Below are 24116 nucleotides of genomic sequence, written 5' to 3' on the forward strand. Positions count from 1 at the left end.
TACAGAAAATTGCGTTAACGTTGGAGACGGTCTTTCCAATCACAGAACGCAGTGTGGTTGCCATAGGAAACACTCGCGCTTCGTGATTGGCCAATTGCGGAAATGCGAGGAAACACAGTCGATTTTGGGTAATTGAGGAAGGCCTTGTTTCCTTAATAGGGTCGCGGCGTGCACCGAATAGAAATAGGCCGCTATAAAAACTAGTTGCTGCAGTTCGAAGGCGCATTTAACGCAAACGCACTGCCAAGCGAAGGGGAACCATTTCAGATACATACACTATTCAGAAACCATTTTATGTTTCGGATAAACCCTTTTAATGGTATTTTTCAGGGGTTTTGTGTATTATTAAAACTTGCATATATTAAAACTGTTCATTTTTAGCATTGGGTAGCTAAAAAGTGTATCTAAACGAAATTTTATAGTATACCAGTCGACAATAAGACAATACGCCCAGTGCTACATGTAAATTGGTGCCTTAGAACTCAATATTGTTTTCGCAATTATTTCCGCTGAGCAGAGAATTTTCAATAGTGTAGTGATTATTGCAGCAGTTGTTTTTCAACATACTGTATTTTTCACACAGAACGTTAACATTGCAATTCACCACATAGCGGGCGGTTCGCTCTAACAAGAATAACAATTCTGCGAAAATGAAGCAGCTACCAACAATGGGAAACTAGAACGATGTTAGTTCACAACGTTTTAACGTTGCTCCCACGAAACAAATCAATGTGATATTGTTCTACAGCTAAATTGTTATTTGGTGTGTACTGAATAAAATGCTATAGCTAAGTTTAAGCAACGAATGATAAATAAGGTTGTATACAACAGATACATGGCGTTTTTGTTAGTGTTTGGGTAAGTTAACACATAGAACACAAAGTTTTTGAGCAATATACCAGCTTTGCCAACAGGGCATTCGCATCTGAAAGATCCAACTTGGTCGTGGCAAGTTGCACCGTGGAAACATGAGTGAGGCGCACAGTCGTTCACATTCTCACTGCAATCGTCTCCCGTCCATCCATTGACGCAAGTACAACGGTACGAACCTGAGTGAAAATAAAAATGGTTACAAAACTCCAACAATGGGTTTGTTTTCCATACAATATGATTTTATAAGTATAATAGTCACAGTTCTAATAATATCCAGTGTCAATTTTTTCTGTGTGTAAACTTTAGTACCACTTTCTTGACTAAAAACTGAGTTAGGCAGCACAAAACGTAACGAAATAAAAGAAAAACGTAGTAAATGATAAAATACTTCATGCAAAATACAGTAAAGATACATTACATCCAATGCACTGAAAGAGCAATACGTACCGACAGTATTAACGCAAGTGGCTCCATTCTTACACAGATTTGGATCCAAAGAGCATTCGTCAATATCCAGGTCGCATATGGAACCTAAGAATACAAAACAAATAGGTAAACGTAAAAACCTACATAACATATATACAGGCGGGCGCTGATAATGTGAAATAGTCCTACATTGAGGGACAAATGTTTAAGAGGACAGAAAGCCCTTAAACGTATGTTATAAAATGTCGCAATCGTACAACTTATATATTTAAAGTTAGTCACTATTCTACGGTTAGTGGCATCGGGTTTTGCCATACATACCTGTCCATCCATCAGAACACTGGCAAATATAAGTGTTGGCGCTGTCTGTGCAGGTCGAACCATTTGCACATGGATTCGATGCACAATCATCGACGTCTTCTTCACAATTGGTACCAGTGTAACCTTAAAATTGAAAAGAGAACATATTATAAACCGTTCACCAAAAATTGAGTCGGAATTATTCCACGTAACTTGTGACGTCGCAAAGATAGTTATGACGTCACTTTTGATGACGTATAATACAAAAAACAACTTTTAAAAGTTTTCAAACAGGTTATTAGTTTGCTGACGTCAACATGAAATGACGTCATATTTTTTTGCAAGTGACGTCATACATAGAACAATCGCGTCAAACGTCTGTAGCTTACCAGGAAGACAGACACATTCGTAGTGTGTTGTCAAATCATTGCAGGTCGCTCCGTTTAGGCAAGGTTCCGGTACACAGTTGTTGGTGGCGGATCTAGATGATATCCGGGTAGAAACGGAACAATCGGATCCGGCGAACCCAGAAGGACAAGAACATCGGTACGAACCAACCGTGTTTGTGCAAATTCCTCCATTCTGAAATAAATAACTCACGTTTAAGTAAAACCCTGACGATGTATAAATGCGTTTAAATGTTAGGCCAAACGTTTAAAGGCCTCGTTTCGTTTGTGCGGCAAAGGTATGTTTTATGCACTTGCAAAATTCGACCTCCAAAACACAAAGAGCTAATATCGTTGGTTTATACAATACCGTACAGTGCAGAAATAGCTGGGCTTAAAAAAATCAGTGTCCTTGCCAACCAACTAACACAGGCAAGCAGCCTAATTGGTTGGCATAGGAACAGTGAGTGTTTGGCTGCAAGCTTATCAGTTGGCTTGTGAAACGCACACACGACCTATGTTGGCAAGATACGATTTTACAGTTAAAGTGATAAAACAGCTCAGCAAACTCATGTGTACGAGTCCGGTTTACACAATAGTTAACGGACTCAAAGTCAACATTATAAAGCTGTACAAGAGCGATAACATAGTTTACGTGGAAAATGGAAAAACTTTTCCAAATCTACCATAACGAAATGGGCTTAACTATTAATAAAATACCAAAGTATGATTAAATGTGGTCATCGTGTAGTTCATAAGTTTCAGAAAAATGCTGTTACCATTAGTGAAGTCAAGCTAAAGTCGAAATCAGCATTTTAGCAAGGCTAGCGAGTGTAAACCCTGGACGGTGGATCCGGTAATACGGTACACTATTGTTCTCAAGGGGCACAATGGAAGTGCTTGCCCGCGGTCAAAAGGACTCCACTTTAAATTTGAAACGAAAACACTGACCCAGCGTTGGACATTAATTTGAATCACTTCCGTCAAGCACCACTGCCCCAAAACTTAGTGACGTTAACCGTTGCTATGACGACTGATTCATCGGAGCTCTGTAACCCGAGTGCTAAAGAGGAGGTCGTGCTCAGCCAAGCGGAACCGAAGTGGGTTTAATTGAGAAAGCAAGAAATCTCGAAGCGCAGCGCGGTCTTTGTCTAATCCTCGCGCGGCCAGCTCAAATCGTCGCTTTCCCACGCCGTGCGTGTGGAGAGGTCACGCAGCGTGTGTGTGCGTGCGCATCGAGGCACGACGCGCGCCGAAACGTCATCAATAAGTAATCGGCTGGGTGAAATCGGCACGCGGGCGAATGTTGAGTGGGTGCATATGGTAAGCGGGGGTGGTAGAGGACCCATTTAATGTTCGTCGTAATTGTTTATTGTTTTGTCTTTGAGGGAAACAAAAAAGGCTTTTATTGCTTTATAAATCCACCGATTTGGGGCCGCTTATCGAACCGTTTTTTGTTAGTTTGCAATGCTACACTTTGTATTGGTTTTAGGGGTAACATATGGGTTTTGGGGTAACCTTACTAGCATACGGTTTATACATGCATGCATAAAAAAAACTGTTGTTCAAAATTTCAACAGATGTTTTGTTATAAAGTTACACAAGTTTAATTTAAATCCCTGTACATAGGATTCAAGAATTTTGTCTTGATTTCTTTGCTTAGAAAACTTTAAAGACCGAATTGAAATAAGAGAGAAAGTGAAGGTGAGTATATTTTGTGTTCATGTGAAGATGCCATACCACAACGACGGCAGTTTTTCGCCCTGCAGCAATATCAAGTTCGAAGTTGTGAAATGCGCAAGATATTGCCGATCTAAAATCCACACTTTTATGATAACGAGGCCGATTTTAAAGTGCCATCATAAAACTATTTTTGAAACCTTAAAATTTTGAACAAATTGCTACTTCGATCCAAAAAACAAAAATTTAGACCAAGAAAATCCAGATAAAGGGCATATTTTTTAAACATTATGCTAATTTAATTCGTTTCATATTAAGATGCAACTGCTAAAATAAGAAATAATGTACAATTCGTCTTAAAATAGAAATGACAGTTAATCTCGGTGCATTTGAACGAATACAGGTGTTAAATCGACAACGATTCATGAATTATTAAGCAAATAATAGCGCACTTAATTATTTATAACAGGGTTCGAAAATTGGCGGCATTTTGTGGTCGGCTATTCTGGTTATACAACCAGTAACACATTCCTAAACATAAACATTGGACCCGGAAAAGAATTCTAGAATATTCCGAATCCAAATTTAGTTATATTTTTTGCAATAAAGTAACTAGAAATTTCAATTGCTTTTTAGACTTTGATTTGAAAATTTAAAAACTTGGATTCGAATACAATAGGATTCGGTTACTTAAGATTCGAAACGCTGGCGACCCCCACTGGTGACTTTGTAGCGAATCTAAACGGAGCATTATTGACGAAAACATGAAAGTTTACATAAGGAAAAAAGACCCATAAACAAAACTCTCGTATTACAATTGTTCATTTGAGTGACGGTTGGAAGTGAAATCGTGTCCCCTTTATTTATTACACACATCACAGTCCAAATCTAAGGCTTTTACCTTTCAACCGAGAGATTTAGAGGCAAAACGCTGTGGAAATTCCCATGAGACGGCCAATACGCAAAAAAGATTGTCGGTCCGAGGGAATGCTATGCTGTTACTAATCACATGTGTGAAAAGGTGGGCACTTACAGGTGAAATGCTCGTTGTGTGATAATAAACAGACTGTAGGCGCCGCAAGGACCACCAGTTAATATAAATAGACGCTAGACTTTAATGGAATACTAATCCGCTTGTTACAGGTAAGGTTATGTTAGCTTAAAGCAGGTTTGCGTACGAGTTTCACAATATGGCTTCACAAAATTGACTGAGTTAAACATATAGAAGAAGGGTGGTAAATCAATTGGACACATATTTACGCAGTATGCGTTTCAACATCTACAACGCTGCTAAAGGCATAAGACACTAGTGGATTTGCAAAATAACTATTTGGTATCACAGACTTTGAAAGTAGAGTGATTGAGTATAAAACTGCAATCGCTTGAACATTACAGTGAATACAATGCATTACATTATATTGACTTCATACCAGCAAAATACACTTTAGCAGTTTGTTCATAACCTAACTAAATATACCAAAAAGGCACGATTTGGATGCTTATACACATTGTAAGCCACCGTAAGTTGATCAAGTTTGTTAAACCGAGCAGGGATAATTAACATGGCGTTCTCCGTAGGATAAAGGTGTGACTTAAAGCAATCTTAGCTCGTATCTCGTCAAATATTAACCCGTGCGACGCCGAAGAAACTAATTACTTTGATTAAAGTCGAAATGACCAACCGCGCCCAAACGAGTCCCGCTCGGAGCCCAGCTATTATTTTCAAGTGCAACGGAGGCGAAAATCTTACGGGGATGCTGTTTTCGTGACTGGTGAAACAACTTTATTACGTTTTGCTGTTTTACGGTTTTAGGCTATTTTACCTAAAATGTTATTCTTTTTCATCTGTTTGATAATGTGTATTTATATATTTTGGCTAATTCGACGACTTCAACAGTTTACCATTACATATGCACAGTCTAATTTAAGCATGCTGAAAGTATAAGCTCTGTTACCCTATTTTCGGGGATAAAGGGTTGCCTTTTCGTAAAAGCAAGAACACGAAATTAATACATAAAGGGTACATAAGGTTTGTTTAAGACGAGTCCCTTCAGTACTGTTACGGTAGACATAACAAAGATTAACTCCCTTAAGTTTATGTATCGCCATTTTAGCAGAAACCCGCATAGTTATTAGACTTTAGGCAAATAAAACACAGTCCCTTGAATAACATGCGTCTTTTGATCACATGATTTGTCCAAAAAATACAACTTTGAAAAAAATGTGAGGACTTACTTTGCAAACGTTTGGGGTAGCTGAGCATTCGTCGATGTCGATGGCGCATCTTTTGCCTGAAAGACACAGAAGAAAACTTATCCACTGTACTAAAGGTTTTGACAAAAAGTTAAAGCATAGCCTTAAAAATCAAGTCTTGTTTTCGGGTCCAAAATGCGTTTCTAATTTTCACAGTGGTAAATCGAAAGAAAATTCGTGACGTAAATAGGCAAATGACGTCATTTTCTAATTTTCAATGCCCATTACACATCCAGAAACAAAAAACATAGTTTACGTCTGCAATTTCGTCTACCGTACTCTGACGTCACAAACAATGACGTCACTAACAATTAAAAGCGCCTGTATCATCGTTGTGTACCTCTGTAGCCTTTTTGGCAATTGCAAATAAATCCGTCGCCGTTGTTTTCTCCGGAACATATTCCGTGTTCGCATGGGGAAGACGCACAACCCAGTGCTGACTCACAACGGTCACCTGTAAACCCAGCAGGACAATGACAAAAAATTCGCCTCGTTCCCTTGAAGGTTTTCGTGTCGCAGGTGCCTCCGTGGTCACAGTAGTCTTCAGTGCAAACCATGTCTGCACATCTCGGCCCGACATAGCCATGTGGACAGCTAAAAGAATAAACAAGATTTAAAGCGGTTGATATGGACTCGAATTTCATAAAATGGAGTAACTATATGTTGACCATGCAATAACGGTCAAGAGAAAGGATTTTTACCTACATTTTTACCACGATGAGTTTTTTCCAATACTTTTACGTTGCCCCCAAAAGGTCACTTTTGCCGTTTATAATATATTTACAAACAATTTTTCAACTTGTATTGTTAACAATGGCGTCAGCAAAAACAACTATCCAGTAAAAAAATGCGCTCAAAATATGGTAAAATTACACCGCCAGTTCTATGTAATTCTAGGTCTTATATTCTAAAGTCGGTAATGAAAATGGCACATAGGGAGTGCCAACGGTCTACTTGAAAAGATTCTAATGGCAAAGTAAGGGTTCACATTGTTACGTGACAATGACTCCTGTGATTTCATAAAGCCACAATGACTACCTTGTTGTTACGCATCATAGGTTTTCATTCGTAATAAGGATGCTAGTACTTATAAAAGCAGTGGCGTGGGCAGGCAAAGCGTGACCTTTCAACTCTTTAGGGTCGTAGGTTAGGCAAGAATGAAGAGGACATATGGACCACTAAGCATGATTTTTGTAAACTGATTAGGCATAATGGTTTGTAACACAAAATATATGGCACAAGGAAAACGTATTGAAATTGAAAACAGTTTTTAAAAGATCGTAAATTTAACTTAATGCAAAGATTATGTAGAAAGTTATGTCAAAGGTATAATTGGTAAAATTGAGATTTACTTTAATACACAAACTGATTTAAGACAAGCGCATTTAAATTGAGGATTTAGTTAACAATTTGAAAGGTACGTTTTGTCCTGAATGTTTGAAGACAATTGATGGGTTACTTCATGGGAAACTTGATGTAGTTTTACGAATCATTGGAGCTCAAATAAGGGTGAATTAATTGCCCTTCGCTTTATTAGCACCGATTGTCGTTACCGAAAAGTTGAAACTGCGTTCCCACACCAACTCCCATTCCGCCTAATTTAGCAATAACTGAAGCAGACAGGCGTGTTTAATCGATTGCAAGAGCCCTTCCCATGACACTGATCAAATAGCGAATGTTAACAACATTGGTAATGGATGTGTAACAATAAACTCGTGTTTAGTGCGCGTTTTTTGATGCAGCCTGGTGGGAATTGGAACACAATAGACTTGACACACAATACGATGTGGGCGCAAAGATATGCGTAAAATCGATTGGTGTAGGCTGAAAAGTTCAAAATTGTATATAGGTTGGGAAATTTAGTGATGGCCCCAATACAAAAATGTTCCAATTTTATTTTAAGTAAGTTAACTTTTAAAAAGCTGACAAATTTTACCCCGGAAATAAACGTTTCCAAGCTGTGTGTTAAACTTCATTGCAGTTTTTCAAAAGAAGTATTAAAAGGACTGAAAGCCAACGTTACAGCTGCTTTTTTATTGCGTTGATTTACAACGTGTGTGATTACGGTAACATGCTCGTACACCAGACGACAAATAGCTGGATAAACGATTCGAACGGCTCATAAATATTCATGCCAGGAGCACCCTGAGGGAAAACACACGCAACTACGTCATAATAGACATGACGCGGTCGCTTGCCGGCTGTGACGTAATTACAGGTGTACGTCACTCCGTGCAACAGTTGCAAGTCTGGTTGGAAACAGATTAGTTAGGAAATTGCAGCTAATCGGTTCGCGGTGGCCGCCTGGTATGGGAACAGTACAGTTTAGGAAGGAACTAGCGTTTTAAATGCTGGATTACATAAACGATTACAATACTTTAAAGGGATAGTTGTAAAATCTCACGCTTATAACGAAATGTACATGGTTTTCACAGGACATGGTACCATATGCGGACCAGAAAAAACAAAACTGAACACACCCTATTTTCATAGCCACCTAAAATCACATTTTTGGGCAGCCTAATTGGCTTTCTTGCAGCAAAGTCATTTCTTGTCACTAAGCGTTCGCATACATTGATTTTTTATCGAAATAGTTAATATTGAAAGTTAGTCTTGCATTTTACGCAAAGTTGAAAACCAAACATTTACTTTTTGCTACACAAAAAGGTATTTACTTTTCTCACAGTGTTATTGCTTTTACTACAGCAATTTTACATGTAAAGGGCACTATATACCGTGATTAAAATTTAACTTTCTCCAACAACAGGCCGGTTAAAGTTGCAGGCATAAAAACCACCTTGCATTGACCAACAGACAACAAACAAGAAAAGTTCTTCACTTTCCCACGGCCAGCGACGCAACCTTCGTACGTCGATACCAGTGGATTATCGCATAGGTGATGTTCTAAGATGGCGACTTCAAAGCGTACCGAATTGGGTATTGGGGAGATTGATACACGTATGTCGATTTTGTGTAAGCCACGCCGATTAAATCGACTTCGTGATTTGGTCTGACGATTGCATCTATGTGTATTGAGCGACGGTGGTTTATATAGGCCTGCTGCACCAGCCAATTGCTCAAAAATATCATTTTTCGCTGATTAAAACGACATTGACAATTGACATGTCATATCATAATTCAAGTTCTGTATGTTTATTTTATATGCTTGTTTCGCTGGATTAATTACTTAAAGGGCGCAGTTTAAAGGCAAGCATGTCAGTCTAAAAAAATAGACCTACTGTAAAAAAAATCGTTGAATTCCATAACAAGTGTAATGTTACTTTTACATTTGAAACCGTTTCAAATGTCATTAAACCATCAAAAAATCGAAAAACCACGTGTAAAACATGCGCCATTTTGGTTTCAAGTGACAAATGAGCTAGCGACATGTACAAGAACATCATGGCGACACTTCAGTTGACGAAGACACTACAAAATCGCTGCCTAAAGTCGTCGGGCTTTCGTCGCGTAGTTGGCACAAGTCACGTCGGGGCGCAATGAAGTGGTAACACCGTTCAGACTCGATCCGACTTCAAGAGCCGCGTGCAAGGCCTGATAAAAGCCGAAAACCACTCCTGTTTCCCCCTGACATAACACACACTATACGGCTGGGCAAGTTTACTGAGCAAGATTTGTTTATTTTGCGGAAATTACAAGTAGCTCGACAAGGCGCCTACTTTACCAATCTGGGTCGGTATGCAAACAAATTGTTCGTTTTCAGTTTTACAAAAATTTCAACAAGTGGCCAAAACTGAGTATTATAGTGTGATTTTAAACGTATTTTTCAAGTTTTTTTGTTAAATTTTGCTTCATAAAAAGGTATTGCCAAGATTACAGATGGCTAAAGAGGTGTTTAGATAATATTCACTACCAAATATGGACTCTAAAATGGCTGAAACCGATTAAAACGTAAATTTAAACCCTCATCAAGATAAGAGTCATAAGCATAACACCGTATGCGCTAATGCCACAATCGGTCTGTCGGGCAGTTAGAAAAGCCGGGCGTAATTGCCAGGGCGAACCCGCCTTAATTTCAAGGTTAAACGGACTAGTGGCGTGGAAGTTAGAGCCTGCGGCAAGAACCTCTCTCAAAACGCATATCGGATTTCGTACCGTAAAACGACAACTGGCTGTTTTTGCTTCCATGAAGCGACACATTTTTTGCAACGGTCCGTGCTTCGGTAAGTTTTCGTATTCAATGCACCAAGCTTGGGACAAAATGTACGCGTATGTCAGTTTGTCTTAACAATTACGCACACTTTGTTATATGTCACTATAGTATTGCTAAAATGATGCTTAGAATCACCCCAAAAAGTGTACATATGCGGCTACAAATCCTAATCATTAGGTCTACATAATATTGTGAATTAAGATGTGTATAAGGCCTGACTTTGGTACATTTCAGGGTCTTATTACGGCCTAAACCGGACATGCACTAAAAAAGCACGCACCACGACAGGAGGGGACTACAGTAGCGCACGAAACATGACAATACAGCTAGAACTAGAGCGACTTGTCAAGCGGAAAGGACTTTGTGTACATTCCCACGGTGAAACGGAAATAACATTTACACGAGATGGCCGCTTTAATCAGGATGTAACCAACGAAGGTCAATTGCATTAAGCTAAAAAGCCTACAAAACGCGCCAAAAAACTGTAGCAAACGTTTTGACACTAAAGCATTACATGTTAATCTCTGATGTGCAATAAATAGCAACATGTACTAAATGTTTGTTTAAGTTGGGTCAGTTTCCGAAGCGCTGCGGGTAGTTTGTATTTTGTTTACATTTCCACAACGCAAGTGTTTGGTCAAATAACGTCACATACAAACGGATACAAAGCACAAAATTCAACACCCCAGGGACAAAATGTCCCGCTGTGTACTATCGTGTACACAAAACCGCTATTAGATGTATCCTTTCGCAACATAACTATGTATAGTTGGCGTGCTGTCACATAAACGTGCAGTACTTCGATTTCAATTTGAAAATCGTAAAGCGGACGCCGTAGCACTGGTGTCAAGCGCTTAGTGATGTCATAAACGAACAAACAAACGCTGTGTTCTACACCTGCCAGATGCCGTCTGCCGTCCGTTACGCTCTGTTGGCGTTTAAGTCGCGTTGCTGCGCGTTTGGGACGTTTTACAGACCAAGCTTATTTCCAAAACTTTTTGGATTGCTTTTTACCGTTCAAAATGCGTTACTACAGATATTTTGGGGGTTCTTACGGGAAATATACGTTAAAAACGCCAACAAAATAGCCTAAAACATTTTTCACTACAAATTAACCGCATTTAACAGGAGTAATTGTTCAGATTCAGAGTTTATTAAATGGTAGCGACCTTAAATAGGGAAAAAGCCTACTTGTGTGATGTAACAATGGGTAAAAATCGGTGAAGCGTATATCCTGGTGGTAACAATTCCAATAGTCTGTGTGATATCACATTACAAGCTAACCTACCACTATTCTAACAAGCTATATTGTCTTTAGTAGACACCTATTGATTTAATCCACAACTAGAACAATAACGTTAATCGAAACCGATCGGAAATAATGGCGTTTGTCTCAATCTGAAGTTTTAAACCATAATAGGGTGATAACTTTTACTTCAAACTTACTGCAGTCAATAAAAGCAACACGCCAGGTTTAAAAAGTTTTCTCATGCGTTATACCACAATCTTCGCTATTCAAAATTCAAAACATACCAACAATATCAAATAAAAGTGACAGCAACGGGTACGTTAAAGTCTTAAGAAAGTACAACAAAAACGTCTCTAGTGGGTTTTCAAAAACTTTTGAGTCAAGGTTAAGAGACACCCTCACTTTTAACCCAATGTTTGAAAACACGGTTAATGCTAAAAGTTGAAGGTTGCATCGTAACACAGCACGACAAAAGTCCATCGCGCCGCCGAACAGTTTGTAAAGGAAACCGTTCGAACACCACCACTTCGGCGTCGTTGTCTGTTTGACAATACAACGCTACAAGCACGAGACATGCTTCAAAATGTTGGAATACTAGAACTAGAAAACCGCAAAAGGAACCATTGAAATTTGTGACCTGTATTGCAGGTACTATGAGTCTGTTTTTAAGAACTATTGAGTTTTGGACTCTTTAAAGACAAAATATAATTTGCTTGGCTGTTTGTCCTTGTAGTTAAGTTTCTAACGTAAGTTAGGTTTGTGGCATTAAAATTTCGAACAGTTGGATATTTAACACCGGAATTTGGGGTTTTGAAAGCTGTAAGACTATTTCCACAACAAATTTTTACCCCCACAAACGGTTTTGAAACAAATCTTATGTGCCCTTTTCACTTAAAAGCGTGTTTATTTATTGCCATATTTTACTACATTTTATACCTTTCACTTTCGTTGTTAGTGCTTATAAATGCGCTTCAATTAGGTATTGCACCATCCTCGGGTAAGCAATCCATTAAACTGTGCCCCATTATTCGATTAAAGGAATTTGTGTAATGTGACACGCCGTATAAAGCTTTTCGGAAACGTCTGTAATCGCCCGATACAAAAGCTTCACGAATCAACGATACGAGGGTAGGAAAACACAAATTTTAACGCTAGTGCCCAGTATACAATAGTACCGGCGTACACACAGAACCACGTCCATCTTAGGAATATAAACTGTGTAAAACATGGCGTATAGGAGCAAAAGTGCTGAAATCCGCGTAATTTTAGGTTTGTGAAAACTGTGCAGTGTGATAAGCTATGTTTTAATTGTTTCACAGCCTGTTTCAACACAAAGGTATGTGCTTAATTGCCTAATCGCTCGCGTAGGCTAAGAGCTCCAGTCTTCGGCATGTTGTGTGCTCACATGATAAGAGAAATGTGCCGCTTTTGTGTCTGTATGTGGTAGGCCCATTGTCAGGCGCAAATGACAATACTTTGACAATGCGAAATATTGTAAAGCGGTGCCCGCGGTTTTTTTGCCGGGGTCAAGCATAATGAAAGCGTTAAACAAACATTACATGTGCGACTTGTGTAGGTCGCGACGAGCCTATGCGATATCCGATATAGCTGACAAAGAAACTGCCCAGATTATATCTTGTGTGACGGTGGCGGAGTCGCGTAGGGTCTTGGGAAACACGTCGTTTTTGAATTCATCTTAACTTCCAATCACAGTAATGTCAATACCGTTTTGTACAGCAACATGTATATTAAATATCTAATTTTTTTGTTTTTCGGTTTCTAGACATTATTGTTTACTTTTGTGACAGGATAAAATATTATAAAGGTTTATTGCCAAACTGACTTTGTGTTAAGAAAAAAACAGAGCAACCTCGGTAAAATTAGATGTACATGTATTCGGATGTTGATAACTTAGCGGCGTTTGCTACGAACGCGCTTAAAGTCCTTTGGGAGTATTCAATCTCGGTAAATCACATTTTCATGGATGTCACTGGAATTTTCGCCACTCGACCTATTTGCAAAGCGCAAATCAGGCGCAAGTAATTGAATGAATCGCACAGTGCACAAAGACAAAGGCCCGGCGGCGTAGTACCGAAATAATTTCGAATTTATGACGCCCGGTGGGGGCGATTTTTGGCGGCAAACATAGACAATAGGGGGGACAATGCATGTAGAAAGTGGGCCAATCGGATTAAATTATTATTATCTTGCAAGAAAAGCAGAAATTATCGCTAGCGCAAGTGTTATTACAGCTTTCGACCACCTGTGCATTACATACAGCTTTAAAGTCAATCCCGCCGTTTTGACGCTCGAATTCGGAATAAAATTCATGTCCCAAGCGGTATTTCCATTAAAGCCTATACATCAGTAGGGACTTACGGGGCAAAAGGGAGCGCTGTTATTGCCTTGGTTTGAGGTTACCAAGGCGTGTTCACTTGCTTCGCCAATTCTCAGTGATATCAAGTTTCAGCGCGCACGAACACACACACGACCTACGGGCCCTCAGAGCACTCACCTCCTAGGAATGCTATCATCTACTTAATAAACGCGCTAAAGCAAATAAAACGTCCCTTTATACACGACCATTTAGGCTCTTGTGGATCAATTGGCCAAGTGTCAAATATTGGCGGATAGTTTTGCAAGAAAAAGTTACTACCATACCTGCAGTAGCCTATTCCACGTGAATCGGTCAAGCACTCTCCATGCACACAGCCACCTCTTTTGGAAGAACAGTTGATGGCTAAAAACAATGGCAATATAATATAAGCAAATTAGAGCATTTACATAATGTAAGTTCATCAACACAACCAACAAGGCATGATTCCGGGCTAAACATATTTCAACAGTCACATTAAGAGCTGGGTTAGTTAATGACTGTCTGAGTGAAGAACAAGTGGGTGCAATAAGAGGCCTCAAAAAGGTACTCTAGTTTGGAACTGTTTTAGAGTTTATCTTGGCTAATCGTGGGAAAGTTGATCAATAAGTTGAAACAGATGTCCACCGATGAGGATGTTACCATCACAAATATACAGCTAACACTAAGGGTATTTAATTCAAAAACAATATGCTTACAACATTTTCAGTTAAACTTTAAAAACAACTTTTTCAGAATTTTAATAATATATAACATACCTGATGACAAAAATTGCTGACCACAAAAAACAAAATATAACAAAGAAATGGCAACCAATGATCTAAATCCCATTTTGGGTCTTGGGAAAATAATCCAAAACCACTTCAAATGAACACAAAGTCTTCAAAAGTTTCTCGAGTTTAGAAGCACTTCATTGGCTTGTTAAAATCAGGAAGCTCGCTGGCTTGTTTTTGGGAGCAATGGTGCAAAAACAGAATAATCCAAACAAAAAATTCCTTCAACTGTTTGCACAATGTAGTTGGATCACTTCATGTCAAACAAAGTTTAGAGTAACTGATGATAAGACCGTCTTGGTTCTGTTAAAAGCAAACAAACTTTGTCTTAAACATACAAAAGGTCTACAATGGTTTAAACAGCCAATCAAAGTAACCATTATTTAAAGTTTAATATTTTTTGCATTTAACTAATACAACTGTAGTCAATATGCTTTAAATAACTGTCCATGTGGACCATTGGTAATGATATTATGGTAACTACATCTACATGCTTAAAAGTTGTAAAATAATTAACTAAGCTTTCAACCTAAAATTCCACAAGCAATTCTAAAATACACACTTTCATTGCTACGCTTTACTAATTGTAGTGCAATCTAAAATTGTAAAGCAATCATGAACGTTTCAAACAGTTTTAAAATGTCTGCCTTCAAGCAAAAAGAGAATACAAAACGCGGCGCAAACACAACTAAATTCGCTGTAAGTCCGTTTCGAAATGCCTTTTTCCCTTGAAATCGCAGACACTTGCTCAAATGCCCTGGTCCAAAAAAAGAAAAAATGTAATTGCGCTGTTGCGCGCTCTAGCGAAAGCCATCGAACTACACTACCGTATGCAAAAAGTTAAATTTGTACAAAACTTAAATTTTACAACGCATATGGAAATATAAGTTAAATTCACAAGATACTAAGAGACTTTCACCTGTTTGACTTGCTTCATGTTGTATCCCTGTCCGCCGATTACTACGTAATATCGCCCAATCACCGACAAAAGCAAGATTATTTTCAAATCGCCCGGGGCCTCATGGCAAAGTGCTTTCGATGAAACGTATTCAAAAGGAGTTTTGAACAGGTATCAACGAGAAGCAAAAAACGCATTTAAAAGTTTGTTTTAGCAAGACTGCACAATACGATTTTGTTTTTTTTTCGTCTAACAATTTTTTGCCTGAAAACATTAGTTTTATGATAATTAGGCCTAAGCCTACAGACATAAAATTCGCTTCGACTTGTGGTGATAAGTCAGACCAATAGTCCAGCCTACAGCAAAAAATATCCTGTAGCAGTTTAGTGTAGGGAGTAGGCCTATGGGTCAGTCAGTACAACTAAGTTTACTATTTCCGTTTTTCAGCATAATGTAAAACATGACAGACCGGCCAAAAAGTGAGAGTCGACGAGCTTTTGCTCCACTGGCAGTAATAACTAGTCCTGTTGTTGTGATGGTTGGCCTGCTGATTGTAACAATGTCTGGGCTTTGGAGCATTCACAATTACACAGCAAGCAAGCTTAATGAAGTAATTTCGGCTGTGGGTGATCTTAATCGTGAACAGCAACGCTTACTGGACGTCCAACGGGAGCTTCAAAACTCAGTTGGAATGTTAGAAAGTGGTCTGACAGCGCAGCGGGAGAGCTTGGCCGACGTGGACCGTTTTTCCCGGGAGAGAAACCTCATTGTCAGCGGGATTCCGGAACGCGAAGACGAAAATGTGGAATCAATGGTTCGGGAGCTGTTTGTAAAGAAGTTGTCGCTTACACACGACGACCGGGCAATTGAAGAAGTTCGTCGTTTTGGACGGAAGGTTTCGGGAACAAAAGAAACGAACGAAGGACGAAAAATTCTTGTTCGGTTTTCTAACTTCCGCGACAAAACGGAAGTCTTATTACAGGCTAAAATGTACTTGAACGGAACACCGTATATTGTTGAAAACGATCTTAAGACGTGGCTCTGAATTACTTGTTGTACACAAACCATTTATTTTTTATGTGTGTTTTTAATGTTTGTTTAAAGTTTTTGAAAAGATATTCAACTTTTGTTATCTGGCAACTGTAACTTTTAAAAATTATTGATGCTTTGTGAATCTGGCACTTTATCCATCGCTGAATAAAAACACAAATCTTGTAAAGCTGGTTAATTTTTTGGTTTAGTTTTTTTCATGAACATTATTTCAAGCAAGGCGTTTTGCTGTTGTTCTTTTTCTGAAAGTCAGAGAATCATAAACTAGGTTTTTCTAGGCTTAATAAAATACCGCGCTGAATTACACTGAAACTCTCACTTTCATATTCTGGCAACACACATTACTTGCCGTTATGTGCAACTGTAGCGTCAAAAACAAGCATTGACAAAACCATTGTGTCACAGCCAACCAACATATGATGCAAAATATGATACTGACGAACACAAACAAACGCTTGTTGTACATTGTCTTATGGCAGGGGTGGGCAACCTTTGTCACTGTGGGGCCAAATACAATTGCAATAATTAGTTCGCGGGCCGCACCTTTGTATGGCACAAGGTGATTTTACTTCGTTGCATACCAAAAATGCCTTACTACAAGTAAAATTCGCATTTGATTCTCGCTGCATATTGTCAGGTCGCAGAAAAATAGCACCAGGCGCACTAATCTGCTCAAAAATATGTAATAATTGCACTCGTTTGCAGTACATTTGAAGTCCAAGTGTCTCTGCGGGCCGCACAACCTTTAATCAAGGGCCGCACGTGGCCCGCGGGCCGCAGGTTGCCCACCCCTGTCTTATGGTTTACATTTACTTTCATGTACTTATGCAAGCCAGAACATACGGCAAAATGTATGGTTTCGTACCCACGCATAGATTTTTGCACCCCAACCTAAATTTAGGCCGCGACACTTTATTTGTTGCGACCCATGCGCATGAAATCGGCTGTACCCCGCCAGGTTCGTGCGCCCGATTGCGATCTAGCGACAGAACAAACCCAGTACACATAACCCAAGCATAATTCACATAATAATAGGACACTTGACTCGATAACTTATTGGGTTGTTCGATGTCCCTGCTGTTTTTTAAAAACGAAGTGACAATGCAAAAAGTTATATCCATTTAGAGAAGTGGTTGAATTTATTTATTTTGATTAACGCAGTTCATTTCAGGTCTCTTGTTTAGGGAAACAAGATTAAAAAAAATGTGGGCACAAAAAACTTGCACCACTTTGCAACAAAATTTTATTTGTAATTGTGTCGTAGTTTTCGTCCGTCTTTATATCAAAAACAAAATCTTCGTGATTCGTTTTCATTTAAGTTAAATTTAGGTACTTTCTTCTGCAAATGTTAACAAGCTTTATACCTTTTTTAATGCAAAGTCAAACTTTACCGGTCAACGTTGGGCAGTGTAATCTTTTTGCGTTTATCCTTGTGATAACCAACCAACACCTGCCGATATCTAGAATGTGCTGATTTATAAATCATACAAACAGTTCAATTTTGTTTCAGACAGAGGATCTTAATACGCCAACAGCTGACAGTTCCAATAAAAATCTCAGGCGACACCAAACTTTTGGACAAAGTTTGACAGGGTTTTGTTGGCTTTAAAGAAAAAAAAATCACCTAATTGCCTTTGAATTGATGCTGATTTTTCGCATGTCCTGGGCGAATGGACTTTATCATGTATCAGAAACCGCACAAAATTCAGTTAAAACGTGAACTATTGTAGGTTAGGCTACTACATCCTAAAAAATCCCAGACATTTGGAGCGTTTTGAAACAAAATTCCGGACACAGGTTCTACACAGATTTGAAAATTCCGGTAATCCTATTCTAGCCACATGGACACAGAAAAAAAGCATTAAACCCACTGATTTGCGAAGTAACAAAAAAGGAATCGCCCGCAAATAGTTTGGCAGGTAACATTTTATTCAAATTGTTTGATCCAAACGTCTCTGCGGGACACACATTCTTTATCGAATAGCCTAGGCCGCGTTTGGCCCACGTCCCGCAAGCTGCACACCCCTGCACTATTGCTGGTAGACCTGGTTTAAATTAAACAGTATCGCATGATTCGGCAGAACGGTTTTAACTGGAGATGCACCAAATCGGCTAATTTCGGTTCGATTGATACTGAATAAACTCGGCACAATCAACTATATCAATTATAACAGTGGTTCTTAACCTTTTTATAACGGCCGAACCCCTACGATATTCTTCAGCCTTTGGTCGAACCCCAAAGTTACATCCTAGGTTTTTAACCCATTTTGTTTGGTGGTCATAATTAGTTTTTGTTCAAACGTAGCGGCAACAGTTACTGTTTGTCATTTTGTGTAATTCTGACATCATAACTTAATACAAGCATCTTGTTTCATGATTGCTTTAATTCCGGCAATTTTTAGTTTTTACTAAAATGAAGCATTGTATTTTTAGCATCTGTACACAAACATGAAAAAGATGAAGTAATAAGTTTTTGCTGCCAACAAAATTTCGTTGATTTTCTGCTTACGAACACCGCGAACAATGCTCTTTGTTACGTCAAAAAAAGAAAATAAAACTTTAGTGCAGGGTTGCACAACCATTTTGCTAGGACGGCCGCATCGGCAGATTCTTATTTCACCAACGGCCGACATTCACCTGCTTATTTTTATTTTAAAATACTTGGTAGCGCCCAAAAAGTCCAGATTAATTTCTGGCTCGGTGCGTAGATTGTACTGCACTGCGAGATCAGTCTTAAGTGTTTATGATGTCATAATCTATATTGTGATGCTTGTGGTAACTGTTTTATTCGCATTGTTGGCACACAATAGGCGTACAAACAGTCTGACACATATGGTTATTAGGCTGGTAATACTCCACAAAAACTGTTTAGAGCAGTTTAAAACATCCCTGCCTGAGTTTAACCTTCCAATGTATAAATTGCCGTTTTTAGCGACTATAGACCCTAAAGTTTGACAAAAACGAGTATTTGTATTGTACTTCGAAAAGACCTTCGTCGAACCCCTGATTCGGCGTTGTGGAACCCCTGGGGTTCGATCGAACCCCGGTTAAGAACCACTGATTTATAACGTTATGCGAAGTCTTACGTTACGCGCAATTGATATGAAAACATTATCTACCAGGCAAACAGTGCAGATAGTTGTGTTTCGTTATAACTTTAGTTTGGTGGGGTTTCAAATCGCCTCAACGATGATGTTTTAAAAATCGTAATAGTGACGCTATTTTAGTCATTGCGCAGTTTTTAGTCTGAAAGATTGTGTGGTGTGGTAAGACACGTTTAAATCTTTTTGTGCTCGTAAAAAAATCGGTTTCGGCCTAAACCAAATCTTTAAGAATGTTCGATTCGGTCGAATAAGTTCGGCAAACCGAATTTTCGGAACATCTGTAGTTTTAACTAGACTCTCTGCAGAAAACTTTTTTTCGTCAATACCAACTTATCCATTGTTTACCGTGTGTGTACTAAGCATTATACTTTTACTGTTCATTGTACATTCAGCAGGTAAAATGTAAACTTACTAAAAATAATGTTATTTGTTGCGAGACATTTTAAAAACTTTTTGCATCAACCGTTGTGGATAACTTAGCAATCAGTATCCTTGCCAACGACGAAGCCTAGTTTTGCAAAAAACTGATTATTTGGCGCTTTAAATTTAAAATAACTGTTAGACGATAGACTTGTTTCAAAGACGCAACCAAAGTAATGGAAGACGCAATCAAAGTATGTAATTATAACCTTTGAACCATCAAATGCAACATATTTTCTTTACTTTGTTAGCAGAATATAGTACAAAACATTGAAAATGCGTTGATTTAAAAAATAAATACCACATTGTATTGGTGAAATGGGGTGTGGAACAAGCACTGAAGTATTAGTTTCGCCAAGAAATAATGAACCACCAACACAAAGCAAGAATTCTGATCCATTACCTGTTGCAAAAAATCAAATTCAGCAAAATGTGGATTGTAAAACAACAGCCAAAGAAAAAACAAAGTTTAATAGGGATAGCAATGCACAAGAAGAAATTGTTGTGCTGGAAGAAAATGTTAATGTAGATGATTGTTATCTGGTGCAAGAATCCAATCTTCCAATTGATGATCCTGAGATTGGAATTCCTAAAAATAGAACTTTGGTCCCACAACAAGAAGCAATTGTTAACAATAGTGGCCAATCTATTGAAGGCAATCCACCCTATGATACCAATAAAGAAAGAAGAGCAATTAAACAACAAGAACAACTCGACATAAAAATAACCGCAAAAAAAGATTTAGATGACAAGAAATTAATTAACAATGCAGTAACTCATGAACAAGCTAATTCAGAAGTAGAGTTGCCTGCAGAAACAGAGCAAGATGCCCTTTCAAAAATATCTCAAAATCCAGACAAACCATCCACTGATCCAGGATTTATCATCACAACATCAATTGTAAAATCTGAAACTAAAGTAGAAAATATATCATCACAAGCGAATAAACCTCAAAATGGTTCAAATGACCCAGAAAAAACAGCCGTTTCTTTGACCAACAATGTTGAAATATCAAAGAGCACAAACACCAGGAATAGCAGCAGATGTAGCAATAATTCAAGTGAATCTAGTTTTGTCGACATAGATGCTGCTGAAAACCTTTTAAGCGGCATTTTAGTAAACGATGTTATTGCATCTCTGACAACAGAACCTATTTCCAATTCCCCACGTCACAATGAGCAACATGATAAAGGTGAAGATGGCAAGATTTTGACAAAGCACAGTATTGAGGCCCATTCTGAGCCCCCAGTGGAGGAAAAACAAAATCCTGCCCATGAACTTTTAGTAGAAAAAGTGGAGAAAAAGGTTCAAATTATTGCACCAAGCTCAGGACCATCAGTTTCACCCAAACCAGTCTTTAAATATTCAGACACAGAAGACGACATTAAGTTGCATGCTTACATGCGTTTAGCCTGCAACATAACTGACAACCAACAGCTAATATCAGCAGCATCAAAGGCAAATGCTCTGTATCTTGAAAGGTCATTGAGTGTGGTTGCAGAAATAGTGGCAGCAATGCCTATATTGAAAAAGTTGGACATTAGCGGAAACCATTCTGGTCCAGTTTCAGTTCGTGCAATTTTAACAGTTCTTACTGCACATAACTGTGTAGAGTACCTTGACCTGTCAGACAACATGGCGGATGCAGAATGTGCAGAACATCTGGGAAGATTCATATCTAGCAGCAAAAACCTAAGATGGCTAAATATTGCAAGTAATAATTTTGGTAAAGAGTCCCTCAACAGGTGCCTTTCAACATCTGTTAGTGCCTCAGAGTCCCTTACATATTTAGATGTTAGTGGATGCGGTGCAATAAATCTTCATGGACTATTTGAAGCAATTAGACAAGGGTATTCGAACTCAACACTGCCTTTAAGTTATCTTGACATATCAAACAATCATGTCAATGATGGCCAACAGCTTGGTATTGATCTGTCTTTAATCCTGGAGAACTCCAATTGCTGTTTGACATCTTTAAATCTAAACAGCATAGGATTAAATGCTTGTGGTTGGGAAACACTGGCTACAGGGGTGCAGGGAAACTCCTCACTAACTGGACTAAACATTGGAGGGTCACAAAACGAAACAAGCAATTTAAATTCATTAGTCAAGATGATTGCTGTTTCCAATACAGTTGACAAACTTTGCCTAGCTGGTGTTAAATTGAAAGATGAACAGCCATTTGGTGATGATCCTCTTCCACCATTACAAGTCAAGAATCTTGATGTTAGCAACTGTGGCCTTGTTGATGAAGTTTTTGTAAAATTAGCCAAATCCTCGCCTGGTTGTTTAGGCAGATTGGAGGTGCTTAATTTAACTGGAAATGTAGAGATTTCATCTTTGGGACTGGAAGCAGTAGACATCATTTGCTCAGGAGGTGCATCCTCGAATGTTAAAAGCCTGACTTTATCACTCCTTGATGTGGAGTATCTGCCTAGCCTTCTTGCCAAATGTTTTCTGAATTTAACCAGCCTTAACTTAAGGAAGTCAAGAATAACACCAGCATCTCTTATTAGTCTGTCCACAATCCCCCAGACACTCAAACACTTTTCAATGGATGGAATAAAATTAAGTAACACAGGAGTTTTATCAGCGATTCTTGGTTCAGAGTCAAAGCATCATTTTGAAACTCTTGGTCTTGGAAACTGTGGTATTACAGATACTGATGCCATGCCTGTTTCGGAAGCTCTTGGCCACATTGGTTCACCACTACAAAATCTTTGCAGCCTTGACCTTTCATCAAACAGGCTGACGGAATCCACTTTGGTGTCTATGGCAGACCATCTAACGAGAGCACCAAACCATCCATTAAAAATGTTAGATGTGTCTAACAATGCTATAAAGGATAATGGAGCAGATGTCCTCTCCAAATCGATCATGTCAGCATCTTCATATTCCAGCATGCAAACAGTTTCAATTGCCAACAACCATCTTACTTGCCCTGGTTTAACTTCTCTTGTGAGTGCATTTAGAAGTGGTGAAGCGCAAAGAGGTCTTGTGTCTTTGGACGTAAGCAACCAAAAGACTGGATTGGATGATGATGAAACAAACGACATCCTTACATCTTTGGCATCTGCACTTGGTATTGACATTGAAGGCAACAATGAAAATATACCTGCATTGCCAGTAAAACTAATTGCAAACCTTACTGGTTTAGGAGGCTCAGTCAGTACTGCTGTAAAAGCATTGAACTCTGCTGCAATCAAGACTGATTTTAGCAAGGTGTGCCAAGATTCAGCAAAGTTGGGGGACTTTCTTTATGTAGGAGCGGGACTAGAAAAAAATATGGGTCTTGACACAACAGAAAAGTTGTGTGCATCATTTTCATCAGCAGAGTGGAGTGGAATAATTGGTTCTGATGCCCCTGCTTGGCTTAAAGTGGACAAGGACAGACAAAGAGGTGTGTATATCAACCAATTGCCTGCCACTGCCACTGTACAAAGACTAGAAGGAATGCTTGAAATGGAGGCGGACTGCCAAGTTAGTGATGTCTACATCGTCAAGGATCCGATAATGAGAAAACCGACTGGTGCAGCATGGGTTCTCTTTGCAACAGATGAGTGTGTTCAGAAAGTTCTAAACTGGTGCTGTGACGGAGAAGCAGTAATGTATGGAACAGCATTTTCTGTCAGTAGGTTACTGGTGGACATAGTTGATGAACAGCAAGGCGCACAGACACTTGCTAAGCGGGACCTCATTGTCCGTGAGCAACAGAGGAAAGAAAATGAACTCAAGGATCAAAAAATGCTTGAAGAGAGCCAAAAACTAGCTGACGAACGCGCAGCTTATAGAGAAGCACATCCTGCATATCAGGATGGACGGATTTGGTGACTTTTTATAATTTAGTGTTTAAACTTGCCTTCTACATGTAATGTGTCACTGTGATATCACCCTGTGTCCAAATATGTACTTTCCTTTGTATCTATTTACCTACATGCCAAAGTACCTGATATAAAATGTATTTTTTCTATGCTTGTCTGTGTAAATGGTTCCTTTTTTGCCTGTTTTACAAATAATATTTGTTTAAAACAAACAAAAGCATTGGTTTTGTGACTTGCCTGTGAATCTTTGGTGCAATATTTACAACCTGTGGTTTTCATAGGTCCATGTGGGGAAAATATAAATAAGAGTTTTTGAAGTTAGGTCTTTTAAAAAAGAA

The 24116-nt window shown here is 38.8% G+C and overlaps 3 protein-coding genes across 4 annotated transcripts in view; 2 read left to right on the forward strand and 1 right to left on the reverse strand.

Annotated features, from left to right (window-relative positions):
• LOC145205683 (uncharacterized) overlaps positions 1-15431 on the reverse strand; it is a 36607-nt gene extending 21176 nt beyond the window's left edge. The window contains exons 1-9 of one of the 2 annotated variants that reach the window (XM_080078419.1): positions 15405-15431; positions 14471-14788; positions 14000-14078; positions 6259-6512; positions 5901-5956; positions 1989-2181; positions 1621-1743; positions 1321-1404; positions 900-1049 (exon numbers count right to left, since the gene is read on the reverse strand). In XM_080078419.1, coding sequence (XP_079934545.1) covers positions 900-1049; positions 1321-1404; positions 1621-1743; positions 1989-2181; positions 5901-5956; positions 6259-6512; positions 14000-14078; positions 14471-14543 — 1012 coding nt within the window. In that variant the 5' untranslated portion in view covers positions 14544-14788; positions 15405-15431. Of the gene's footprint in view, positions 1-899; positions 1050-1320; positions 1405-1620; positions 1744-1988; positions 2182-5900; positions 5957-6258; positions 6513-13999; positions 14079-14470; positions 14789-15404 lie in introns of those variants that run through there. The other variant, XM_080078420.1, reaches the window with a different exon arrangement.
• Positions 15432-15638: 207 nt separating this feature from the next.
• Positions 15639-16602, forward strand: LOC145205684 (uncharacterized). Its single transcript, XM_080078421.1, has one exon. The coding sequence runs from the start codon at positions 15844-15846 to the stop codon at positions 16426-16428; it is 585 nt and encodes a 194-aa protein (XP_079934547.1). The 5' UTR covers positions 15639-15843; the 3' UTR covers positions 16429-16602.
• A 3577-nt stretch (positions 16603-20179) lies between these two features.
• On the forward strand, positions 20180-24086 carry LOC145204977 (uncharacterized). The gene has a single exon (XM_080077599.1). It carries the CDS (start codon positions 20276-20278, stop codon positions 23786-23788), a length of 3513 nt encoding a protein of 1170 aa, XP_079933725.1. The 5' UTR covers positions 20180-20275; the 3' UTR covers positions 23789-24086.
• The last annotated feature ends 30 nt before the right edge of the window (positions 24087-24116 follow it).

Source organism: Phallusia mammillata, chromosome 8 (genome assembly GCF_965637545.1).
Source record: "Phallusia mammillata chromosome 8, kaPhaMamm4.hap1.1, whole genome shotgun sequence".
Taxonomy (NCBI): domain Eukaryota; kingdom Metazoa; phylum Chordata; class Ascidiacea; order Phlebobranchia; family Ascidiidae; genus Phallusia; species Phallusia mammillata.

Bases quoted from the DNA above. Each gene is read 5' to 3' on its own strand.
- LOC145205684 (XM_080078421.1), top strand. From the start codon at position 15,844: ATGACAGACCGGCCAAAAAGTGAGAGTCGACGAGCTTTTGCTCCACTG.
- LOC145204977 (XM_080077599.1), top strand. From the start codon at position 20,276: ATGGGGTGTGGAACAAGCACTGAAGTATTAGTTTCGCCAAGAAATAAT.